This window comes from Thunnus albacares, chromosome 12, assembly GCF_914725855.1.
Source record: "Thunnus albacares chromosome 12, fThuAlb1.1, whole genome shotgun sequence".
NCBI lineage: Eukaryota > Metazoa > Chordata > Actinopteri > Scombriformes > Scombridae > Thunnus > Thunnus albacares.
In genome coordinates, this window is record NC_058117.1 from 1,395,581 (window position 1) to 1,407,840 (window position 12,260).

General features: G+C 38.0%; 1 protein-coding gene across 2 annotated transcripts in view; it reads left to right on the plus strand.

Moving 5' to 3' along the window:
* The window catches only part of si:ch211-207d6.2 (sickle tail protein), a 115,745-nt gene extending 108,507 nt beyond the window's left edge, over positions 1-7,238 (plus strand). For both annotated transcript variants that reach the window (XM_044368571.1, XM_044368574.1), the window contains one exon: positions 2,766-7,238. In XM_044368571.1, the coding sequence (XP_044224506.1) occupies positions 2,766-2,792 (27 nt within the window). In that variant the 3' untranslated portion in view covers positions 2,793-7,238. The remainder of the gene's footprint in view (positions 1-2,765) is intronic.
* The last annotated feature ends 5,022 nt before the right edge of the window (positions 7,239-12,260 follow it).

Here is a 12,260-nt window from a genome sequence, read left to right on the forward strand (position 1 = left end):
ACCCTAACACATATTTGGCATATTGACATAGATTGGCATACACATATATTATATATATACACAACCCCTCTTTTTGAATTAATTACTCTATTAATAAGGCGGGAAGTACTTCTTTCAAATAAATAGATCATAATTATCTTAGAGCAAATGTTTTTAGAGCAGTTTATCTCCCATATAAATAATCCCCTTCTCCATGGTATGAATTTACAAATCTACTGCAGTTTTAAGTGTGGTTTGAAATAACTAAATATTTATTCCTAGCACATTTATTTTTTAATACTAACTCTGTAACCGTGTCCTCTTTATTTGTATGTGTTTTAAATGATTTAGCACTTATTTTGACTTACAGCTTGTATATATGCCTGTTTTAATGAAATCTCCTCTCTATTTATTTTTTATTTATTTTTTTAAAACCGCTATTTTCTCGTTTTTAATTTAATGGGCTGAATTAAAGATGAATTATGGGAGGCCAGCAGCTTTATAAACAATCTCTCCTCTGTGCCTCTGGAGCAAGTGTGAATTTTATGGATTTTAGTAAACTTAAGATGGATTTTATTATGGCATATTTAAAGTGTTTTACTCACCTGGTCCCCGTGCACCTGTGCACCTCATAGCACTAATTAAGAGTTCTGCATTTTCACCCAAACCTAATGCATAAAATGAACATAGAAAACATAATGTTACATCAGATGGAAAACAAAACCCACTTGATAATAATAGTAAAAAATAAGATATACATACGATGCATAACATAAGATGGAAGATATAACCCACTGAATGATAATAATAGTAATAATAAAATAAAATAAAGTAAAATAATAGAATACATAGAATGCATGAGTAAAATACAATATTGAAAAGGAGCAGCATTGCATAAGTGCGAAGCAGATTGCAAAAAATAATTTCCGGCTGTATCAGGAAAGTCGTAGCTAGTTAAAGGCTAAAGTGAAGAGATAAGTTTTTAGCTTTCTTTTAAAAATATCTAGTGAGCTGCTTCCCTGATATCTATCAGTAGTATGTTCCGTAGTTTGGGGGTGTAATTGATAAAGGCTGCATCCCCAATTTTCTTTCAGTTGTTGCTGGAATCTCCAATAAACCAGCAGCAGATGATCGCAGTGCTCTTGAAGGCAAATAGTTAACAACGAAGTTAGCCATGTAGCTCGGTCCTAGTCCATTAAGGGCTTGTTACAGGAGGCCAGTGCAGAGCAGCTAAAACTGGACTAATGTGTTATCTCCTCTTGGTTCTGGTTCATAGCTGAGTTGCAGAGTTTTGATTGGGCTGAAGTCTCTCAGTGTTTTTTTCAGGAGGTCAGTAAAAAGTGCATTACAGTAATCAAGACAGCTTGAAATGAAGGCATGAATCAGTTTTTCAGCATCTTTTTGATTTATAAATGGTCATACTTTTGTTGTTTCAAAGGTGGAAAACAATGTTTTTGTCAACTTGTTAATGTGTGAACTGAAGCTTAGATCTGAATCTAAGATAACACCAATATTTGTAACCTCAGATTTAATCCAGGGAGTTAATTTCCCCAGATTATTAAACAGCATTTGTCTTTTTGTTTTGGGGCCGACTAGCAGGACTTCAGTTTTATCCTCATTTAACTTTAAGAAATCATTGCTCATCTGTTTATTTATTGCCAGAAGCCAGGTAGTGATGGAGTTTATAGCTGCAGCATCATTTGTTTCAGTGGAGATGTACAGTTGTCTGTCATCCGCATAACTATGGAAACATACATTGTGCTCTCTGATGATGTCACCAAGTGGAAGCATTTATAGTGAGAATAGTAATGGACCCTCAATTCTGCTTTTGCGTTAAACATTGGTTGAACCTTAACATGCAAATTCATGACCAAATTGCAAACCATCTTGACAGTGCTGATGTTTCTGGAAACTGAGAGAACTGAAAGTCCAAAATGGACAACATCAAACTTTATATGACCCTGCTCTACTGGCGTATCAGCTGGTCCATAGAAGGAAGTTGCCATGGCTTGCAGTTAGTTGTGAGACAGGAGTGGATGGTACAAATATAATCCATTGATTTGACAGTGTTAACTTATTATTGGGAGCACTAGTCACTACTGTATGTTGAAATCATCCAGCATCAAAATTAAATTCACTGTGACTGGACAAGTAAAGCCATCACAGATGAGTCATATAGTTCCTTGAGACAGAGTTTGGCTGGCCAAAGTCACAGGAATAACAAGCATGAGTTCTCAAACTGAGTGCTATTGCTCCTTCATGTGGGCTGTGTTGGCGTTGACTTGCAGTATTGGTGGTGTGTGTTTGCAGGCTGACAGCAGAGGGGATAGTAACCATTCAGTCGTTGCTTTGCGTGCCTCTAAGATCCCAGGCTTGTGCCAAAGCTCTGGGAAACACCCATCTGCCTCTCTGTCCACTCCTCACTGCTCAGACGCCGCTGATAACTTCCAGAACCTCTCCTGCTCCTCTTCCTCCTCCTCCTCCTCTGCTTCTTCACCTTCAGCTTCTTCCTCCTCCTCCTCCGGGAAACACTGTCTTCTGTCTCCTCCTTCGAACGTCCCCAAGTGTCCTTCCCGTTTGTCTTCTCCGTCCTGCGCTCGACGCTCTAGGCAGGCTCTCTTGTGTCCACTCTCCTCTTCCTCCCTAGTTAAAAACTCCTCAGTTTCTACAGCCAGCTCCCCACCTCGCTCCCTATCTTCTTCCTCCCCTTCGTTTTCCTCCTCCCCCCTTCCTCACAAGTCTTTTATCCCGTCTCTAAATTTGAGTCATCTCCTCCCCTCGTCTAGCCACGTCTCGTCGCCATCCCACGCTAGTGTCAGCCCCGCCACCCACGGGCCTCGCAGCAGCAAACGCCAGCATCGCCTGGCCCTCACCTCCACCTCCACCTCCACCTCCACCTCCCAACATATCTACTACTCTTCATCCTCCTGCTCTTCATCCTCACCCTCCTCCTCATCTCTGTCCCCCACCTCCTCCTCCTCCTCCCCTCCCTCCCCATCCTCCTCCTCCCTCCTCCCCACCATGGTGAGTCATGGGGCGAGGAGTGTCCGAGCATCAGCGTCCAACCCCGGTTCTCCGGGCCGCAGCAAGAAACGCACTGGAAGCCAAGCTGGCCGCGTCCTGCACACAGCGGCAGCAGCCTCAAAGGACACAGCGTGATGGTTTGATTTCTTGATCTACAGTTTAAAAAAATATGTCAGTGTGATGGCAAAATTGCACTGTATTCCCACAGCAATATTGTGTGATGTTTACCTTTGACATTCTTGGATGAGTTGTGGATATAGATAAGTTTTGTAATTGCAGCACCTCTTCTCTCCATGGGATCAGTTATATGATGGTTTTCAACCATCTGCTGAGGAAATATTGTGGATACCATGTTTTTAGTAGAAAGTACTCAAAAAACAGCTATTAGCTTATCACAGCTATATTGTACCAGCATGTATGTCGGCCAATAGGTAGAAATAAACTGCAGTACAATAATGCTACAGATATGTTTGAGAACATTTAGAAACAACATCTCCATTACATAGTTTGTCCATCAGACAGTACGGGTGTAACGGTACAATAAATACACTGTTTACCTTAGTTTTGGGGTCATGGTTTGGTTCAGAAACCTAAAATTATATGTGTCAGTAATCCATCGTTATTACATAAAATTCCACTAATATTCCATTAAGACAGGTGCAGCATAATTATAATGAACTGAAAGCAATCATAGAATCAGCAGTGCAGTTTACACTTTTTACACTCAACAGTTTTAGCAGTTTATGCTCAGACTCACGACTCATTGTGTAGTGGTCCATCTATCATAAGGAGAAAAGTTGCCAGGCAATGGATAATTCCTGGACAACTATAGCTTGTACTTGTTCATACAGGGCAGTGAATAATTCCTGCACACATGAAGGGAGCACAACCCTTGTGTTGTTTGATTGTTTGAGTTTCGGGAGACACACCTAACTCTGTTTCAACAGAGGCTAAACCGAGTAGTGTGGTTTACTTAACAAACAACTTTCCTACTGCCAAAGTCCGTCTGGTAGGAACTAAAAAGGTGTTGACATAATTAGAGTGAATGAGGTTAATTCAACAGAAGAAACCTGTGTACCGAACTTTCTGTATCGAACAGTTTCAGGCAAATACATGTACCATTACACCTGTACCAGTGCACACCAACATGTTGACTGTAAAATACACTCACCCAGCACTTTATTAGGAACACCTGAGCAACGTATCGCAGTCCAATACAACAGCTCTGCCAGAAATTCTACATTTACAAAGCTTATACTTACTATTTTTGTTGACATTGTGATAAAAAAAGTGAAAGGTGATAAAAAATGTTCATAACATGTGGTCCACCCCATTAACATACATGAAGGGGTCAAACTATAAGGAACACTTTTCAATATAATGTTCACCACCCCACCCACTGTGACCTCAATCATAAACATAAAGTAGAATCATTACCTTTCTGACTATGTCAACAAAAATTGAAAATATAAAAGCTTTGTAGACGCAGAATTTTCGACAGAGCTGTTGTATTGGATTGCATTTACATAGGTGTTATAATAAAGTGCTCTGTGAATGTATATTTTTTTTGTCAAAATTGGTGTGTAGAACACATGTACATCAAAACATTGCAGTTACTCTGAGTCTCAAAGACTCGCAACACTGTAAAATACATGTCAGTGCGTCAAATGATGCTCCTGTACCTGATGAACAGCCAATCCGGGCTCCAAACCTTCTACTCTTTTCATATGTAATAAAGAAGAATATTTTTGAGGGAGCATTTTACAAGTGTTGCGAGTCTTTGAGAGACAGAGAAATTCTTTAATAAGCACATTTGTCACAGTATATTGTATATTGTACAGATTTTTAAACTCCCAGATATTGATATTGAGACTGAACTTACACAAGACGTCTAAAGCACTAAAGCACACAAAATGAATCAATCTGTATATTGTATAACATGAATTCTTGTTGACGTGATGTTCGTCAGCATGTATTTGCACAAACGGGATCAAATGAGTGTGTTGAACCAATCTGCTGTGGTGGCACTGTGTTCTCAGCTTTCCACTGCAATCAAGCTGAGATATTTAGTTTTTTTGGTGAGTCCACTTTCCCACTGACCTGCTTGTTTTGCTTCTACTTCAACATTTTCCCAGAATGCCTTTCCACAACCTCTCCTGAAATTGGGTGCGAACCTGTGGCTTTTTCAGGGTGAAAGATCCTCCAGTCGACAAAGTGACGGTCTCTTAGGGGTTTTACCAGGTGGACTCAAAAATGCCAGAGGGCCATCTTTAAGTGTGTTTTTTTAATATTTTGGTGTGGATGTTTCCAGAATATCTGCACATGGACGGCCTGCAGACAATCAGACACTGTTGCTGCAGTATAATGTCACAATGTCACAGGTTCTGATAAAGAGTTTTAAGAATATCAATATAGAATAAACGGGTGAACAGAGTTTATTTTTCTTCAGACTAGTTTTACATGGTTTCAGGTTTAATTGCTACAAACTCCATCAGTCCTGTAATCTGCAGTACAACAGCTGACTTTGGATGATGTGTGTGTGCATGCATGCGTGTGTGTGTGTGTGAGAGAGAGAGATACTGTATGAGTGGTTTCATTTAATTGAATATATTTGTATGAAAAAATAAGAGCTCTCCAAGAGGTTGTGATTATTAATATGCAGAGTTTACCCAAAGACAATCCTATACAGACTATAACATTTAAAGATTCATTCTGTAAAGGTCAAGTCTGTCAGTGTAGATCTTTTCTTATCTAGATGAAGTATGATATATGAATTCTATATAGAAATATTTGACATATGTAGCTTCTTTTAACATAGCTGTTGGTTATTGTGCTCATACACACAACCGTTTTCATTTGTAGTGAGTTGTTTGAAGTGTTTCTTGCCAAAAACAAAGAGCTTGGTGTTTTCTGTCAAGTTTCTTTACGCTGCCAAGATTATTACAGACACCCTCTGCCAGTCTGTAAGGTCAAACCCATCAGGCTTAAAGAAACACTCCACCAGTTTGGGAAATCAGCATGTTTTCTGTCAGATGAGAAGACATGTCAGCACAGAGGAAGCTTTAAGTTGTCTTTAGCCTAGCTTAGCACAAAGACTAGAAACAAGGGGAAACTGCTAGCTTAGCTCAAACACAAGTTCCCTCCCTCCAACTGCCATCAGTGAGGTGAAAACAAATACTAGTTAGCTGCACTACATGCACTGCTGTGGAGATGCACACTTCTAAATGTTTCTTTGTGTTGTTTGCAAAAACAGGCAAATTCAGCAATGGTTGGCTTTTGTCAGGCACGGAGTGTGTGTTCAAAACATTCAGCAAAATGTACTCTGAGCTGCTCTTTAGTGTCATAATCATTTTATGAGGAGAGGAGGGAATTCTGGCACAACATCACCTATAGCCAAAGTGCATGGAGAAGGACCCCAGCAACACTCTGTAGTATAAAGAACAACCTTATCATGAAACCAACATGTTTGGGTTCAGGGTCAGTATAATGCAAAGTCACAAAATGAACAGAATTGCAAACCAATCACTGACAACATATTTCATTTGTTTCCTACAATATCTGCTCGTAGCACCTGCAGCATGATTAATGTATTTATGGTTCTGTTCAGACTCACTTAATGTATATATTGAAAATATTTCTTAGATTTATTATTTATTAAAACCTAGCACTTTGTTCACTGGAATAAGCATTGACCGCTTCTTCCAAACGGTTATGGCACAACTAGTAGTAAATCAGATTCATCAATTCATATATTCATATTTATATAATAACAATAGAATTGGAAGAAAAGGGAAGATGAAAAGTTATAATGTTTTATTTCGATTAAAAAAAAATGTGCTGAAAAAATATGTTGTAAATGAAAATGAAAACAAAATGAAAAGTGCAGTATGAAACATGTCCTGAACTAACTGCTCCCACAACACCAACAATGTCATTTTCTCAAGTGTCTATTAGAAAGGATAAAAAAACACTTCTTTTCTTGTGAAGTGAAGCTTCACTAGCAGACTCCCGCTGGACTTGCAGGCTGGGCTAAAATGAATGCAGCAAGGATGAAAAATGATATCAATCTTCTCATCTGACTCAGAATAAGACAGCAAACAAAAATGTTTCCCAAAAATGTCTGATTGTTCTTTTCCAGATGCGAGGCAGTACTTTACAATATGGGCTTAAAAACACCAAAGTGTTTGGTTTTACAATGTGATTTAAGACACACTGTGTGGACCTTTTACTGTGTTCTATGTAAAAAAAAAAAAAACCTTTTTGAATATTTATTATTCAAACCTGGTGGCACAGTTTAAACGCCTTCACTTGTATGCAAATAGTTTCTTTCTTTGATTGTTTTTTCCTTGTTTTGTTACCTTGCCAAAATCTGAACCTCTGCATGCCTTTAACAGTTTCTCTGTCAGTTTGAAACTTGTTGAAACTGCTGTAAATAACTGTGATTTCTGATTTTGTAAGCTGTTAGGTATCATAGACTTCAGATTCCTGTGGTTGGAGAACTAATAAAGGGCTTCCAGAGTGTTCCTGCTGTCATGCTTTATTTCACACTGCTGCTCTGTGCCAGTAGAGGGCAGTATAGACACACCAGAGTCCTGCTCTGATGAATGTTTCACATTAACATATAGACTACAACCCCGTAACTACTCCTCATCAGACTGGGCTGAAGCTATATGTAGGGCATTAGTAATACAAGAAAATACTTAAATAATAGTAACGATAATCTTTGCACTTTTGCAGTAGAGAGAATGGTGACAAGAAGACATAAACTGCATCATTAACAAACACTAATAAAACAATAAGATAAACTAGATAATACATTTACACACAGATGATGATTGGCCTGATTTACTTTATAATATGAAACCTTGTTGACTCATTAGAAGTGAATGGTGGCTTTAAAACACTTGTGCATCATGGTATATGTATGTTTTAATAAGCTTACGTACAGTGGATCAGTGTTGAGTACTGAGCATGTGGGGGTATGATACTTCATACAGTGACTAAAATATAAAGTAAATACAACGGGTGTCTATGGCGTTGTTTTAAAACTTCATGACCATCGTCATCGATGAGAAAATTCACAGCAGCCATTTATAAAAAATATGCATGATGTCACATAGGAATCATCTCGGTAGCATTAAAACTGTAGAAAACTACTTTTCAAGGATGTTGAACTGATTATGTAAATCACACACAGGAAACTACGTGATATATTAAGTGAGCAACAGCAGCACAGACATCACATGAATAAAACATATTAAAGATGGAAGAGGGGGCTAGTGGACTGGTATATAAAAATGATAAATAATATTAAATACGAAATAGCGGGGGTAATAAATACAGACTACATCAAGGCCAAACAACAGATAATTCTTCAGAAGAAATGTAAGAATATGAACAGAATTAGTTTGTCTGGTTTTTTTCCCCTTGCAGAAACTACAAATATAATAACTGTGTATAACATAGTAACTATATAATGTATCAAAGTTCATTTGATCTTTTAATGTAATAAAACTGTGGAACAGATTATGAAATGTGGAGTAGTGTAAAACAAAATAATGTTTTTAAAATGTTTCATGGATAAATCTGTGTAAGCGTTTCACACAGTGTGTGCTACATCAAGAACACACACACAAGCAGAGATCTGGTTCACTTTCACACAAACACTCACTGGTTTCCCAGCCAGCAGCAGTGCAGCAGGCCTCTGCAGTGCTGCACCACATGGACACTACTACTGTTACAGCTGTACAAACCCATCTTTGTCTTTTTATTTAGGCTTTTTATTAAAATATTTGTTTAATTAATTACATTTTTCGCTGAAAAAGCTATTACATGATGTGCTTTTTTACTACATTATCCACAGTTTCTACAGAGATGATAAGACAGACATCATATAGAAAAGAATCCATTCCACTGTAGTGTCATTAGAGTGGGCTATTTCATGTTTGTTTAGAACAAGCTGGACTCAGTTCATTCATTAAAACAGTGTGTTACAGTTGTCTGACCATGAAGTTAGGATGGCTTGTCATGAGATTAAAAAGTTGGAATATTCTGGTAATATTTCTGAATGACTGAACCACTAAACAGACATGAGTCAAGATAGAGTCTTAAATTCTTCCAAACCGGCATCACATTGCTAGATAGTGTGTGTTTTTGACTGATCACTGAGGCACAGGGTTCACCCACCTCTTGAAGACTCTTCAAGGCAGGATGAAGATGAAAATCTCCTGGTTGAATAATCAGAACAAAAGATGAACTGAGTTAGAAAATATCTGCTTCTTTGATAGAGAGTCAAAGGTACAAGCCTGTGGACATAACAACATCAAGTGAGAAGTCAACCACACTTCCCATAGTGCATTTCAGTAAAAGCACATCTAGTCACCAAGCTTAACATTCATTACTTGTGCCGTCAACAATGGGCGGAAGCTTTAGATTGTGCTTTTTCTTTCTCAGATTCTGGCTGGATTGCGGCTCAATTTGGAAACAATAATGTTGTGTTTTTGTTCATAACTACAATAATGAAGTGTTTTAAATTCACTCCAGCTCTGATTCGTATCTCCAACTGGCTTCTTCTCCATAACAACAGCAGCTGAGGATAATGAGTATCAGAGTATTGAGAGCCATTGGCCATCCAAACTGATGAAAAACAATGTTCTATGATGGAAAACATTAAGGAGAGCAGTCAAAGAAAAAATTGAAATAGGAATTCAGAAAAATTCTTGCAGAACCATCCGCTCCTCCCACTATGCATGTCACTGTGCTGGTTGAAGATGTGATATGCAGCCTGGCATACAGAGAAGTAGAAAACATTAGCGGATGGACCCTATAGCCCTGTTTGGAACTACGTGGAGACAGTCCTGGAAGCAGCTCTGTGCCGCTATATATTTGACATATATTTGCCAAAATAAACCAGTTAGTCATCCTTGAAGTCCTTTTTTCTTGAAAAATTCTCAAATCACAAACTGAAACTGTTTGTTTGCCACTGATAAAGCATAAATCTCACCTTAAAGGCTGTGGTGTCGGTGCAGATGAATAGATGGATGTTAGAAATACTGTGTCTGAACTATTTATAAAATTCTCCACTACCTGCACAAACCAACGTGCCTCTGAGCAAGGCAGACCACCTCCAGCTGGTCCAGTGGAGCACAGTGTCTGTACTGTCAGTCTGGACACATGGAGGTATACTTCTCTTTGTCTGGGACTGCAACAATACACTTTCCTCCAAGCCTCCCTTTTCCAAAAGCGTAATGAGATAGTCCAGCCCTGTAATTGGCTAAATTATTAGTAATTAGTTCCATCATATGCTAATTAGCTCATATGTAAATTGCAGGGCCAGATGAATCCCAGTGCCCGTCTCTGTGTAATTAGTCTGTAATTCCTCTGCATCCTGTGGAACAGGGGAAGTTGGCAGGCCAAAAGTGTGTCTGATGCAACAGAGGGAGGGGACTGGGGAGTAATTAGAAATATCTCACATGAAGCATTTCTACATTAATTACAACATTTTCTGTGTCCCAATACTTTCTTTCTTCCCTTCTCTTCACAACTGGGCTGCGTCAGAGGAGGACATCACAAACCAACAAGGAACTTGACTGCTGCTTAATCAAAGATGTGGCTCCTTATTTGCATTTCTAATTGGAATTAATTAGGGTTGCCCAAATTGTGTGTGTGTGTGTGTGTGTGTGTATGTGTTCACTGTGTGTGAGATGTTCTTGCTTGTGTGGATTTCTTCATTCATCTGATGATGTCATTATCAGCATATGGGCAGCAGGAAAGAGGCTGGACGTCTGGGCGTTAGCTGCTTTTTGATGTCTAATTCTAGAGTGTCAACTATCTTAAGTATATATATATATATATATATATATATATATATATATATATATATATATACATATATATATATATATATATCTTTAATGTTAGTCAGAGCACAAAGACATTGTACTAGAGAAAGTCAGTAATGCATTCAGATTAAATAAGAAAAAAAATTGAAGAAGAGGCCGAAATGTTCACATTTTGTCAAATGTTTACACATGAAATAAATGGATTGTGTTTTTATGAAACGGACTGCATGCACATGATACTATCTTTGAAATGGCAAGAGCACAAACTCTGTTACTGTTCTTCACTTCCAGATGTTGTCAGCAGATGTGATTAATTGTTACACTAGAACAATTCCTCTGGTTTCTCATCAGTCAGGCTTTATTTGTGTGGTCTAACACTGTGGTTCCCAACCTGGGGGTCGGGACCCCGAACAGCGTCACAAAATAAATCTGAGGGGTCTCGAGATGATTAAAAAGATAAAAAATTCATAAAAATATATTTAATTCATACAAAATTGTGTTTAAATTTTCAGACTTTTCTCAAATCTGAGGTGTTTTCTTGTGAGATATTGTTGAACTATTGTCATAGTTTTGGACATACAATAGAATGTGTGGTTTTCTGATACCAATTACCCATCAACCCTGTGTCACTGCAGGATATTTGTTTTAAAAAAATACAACTCTACATATGTCTAAATGATCAGATAACATATACTTTTTTATATTTCTTCCTCATTCTGTGTAGAGTAGCTTACGAGTGTGTTTACAGGCTTTTACTTATTGATTTTCATTTGTCTTTTCGGATGAAGCACTGTAGGTGTGTTGCCCTTTAAGAGTTGATTGTTTTTCTTCTCTTGCACTTGGTCACTTTTAGTGACTCATGAGTCACTGGAAGTCCTGCTGGACAACAGTCCAACATGTCTGTACGTCCCTGCATACATCATCACACATAATCATCTCTTCTCTACATCATGAGGCACTAGTGATGTCATGCATCAAAAATATATCACATCTGTTTATTTTACAAGATAACAAACAAATGAATGGAGGACATATAGAAGTGTTTCTATTAGTTGATCCGTCTTCTGTGATTAGAATATAATGTAAGAGTCACAGTCATACACTACTACTGGATTCATTTCTTCACTATTGCTGTTCTGCTAAAATTTGGTGATTGTTGTTTTCTTTGTTCATTGATGACTGATTGATCTGATCATGTAAAATATTTAGTTTTATTATTAACCATATTCATATTCAGTCATATTATGATCAATCAGATTTTGATGTGATTTTATGTCTCAGAATCTTTCTCTCTTGGTGTTGTTCATTTGTACAGTATATATGGCCACTATTAGGTGTGACTGGTGTAGTTCTTGACTTGACTACATGGTTGGAATGTGACAGAAGGTTTCTGGTAGGTAACTGGACTCTTGTTCT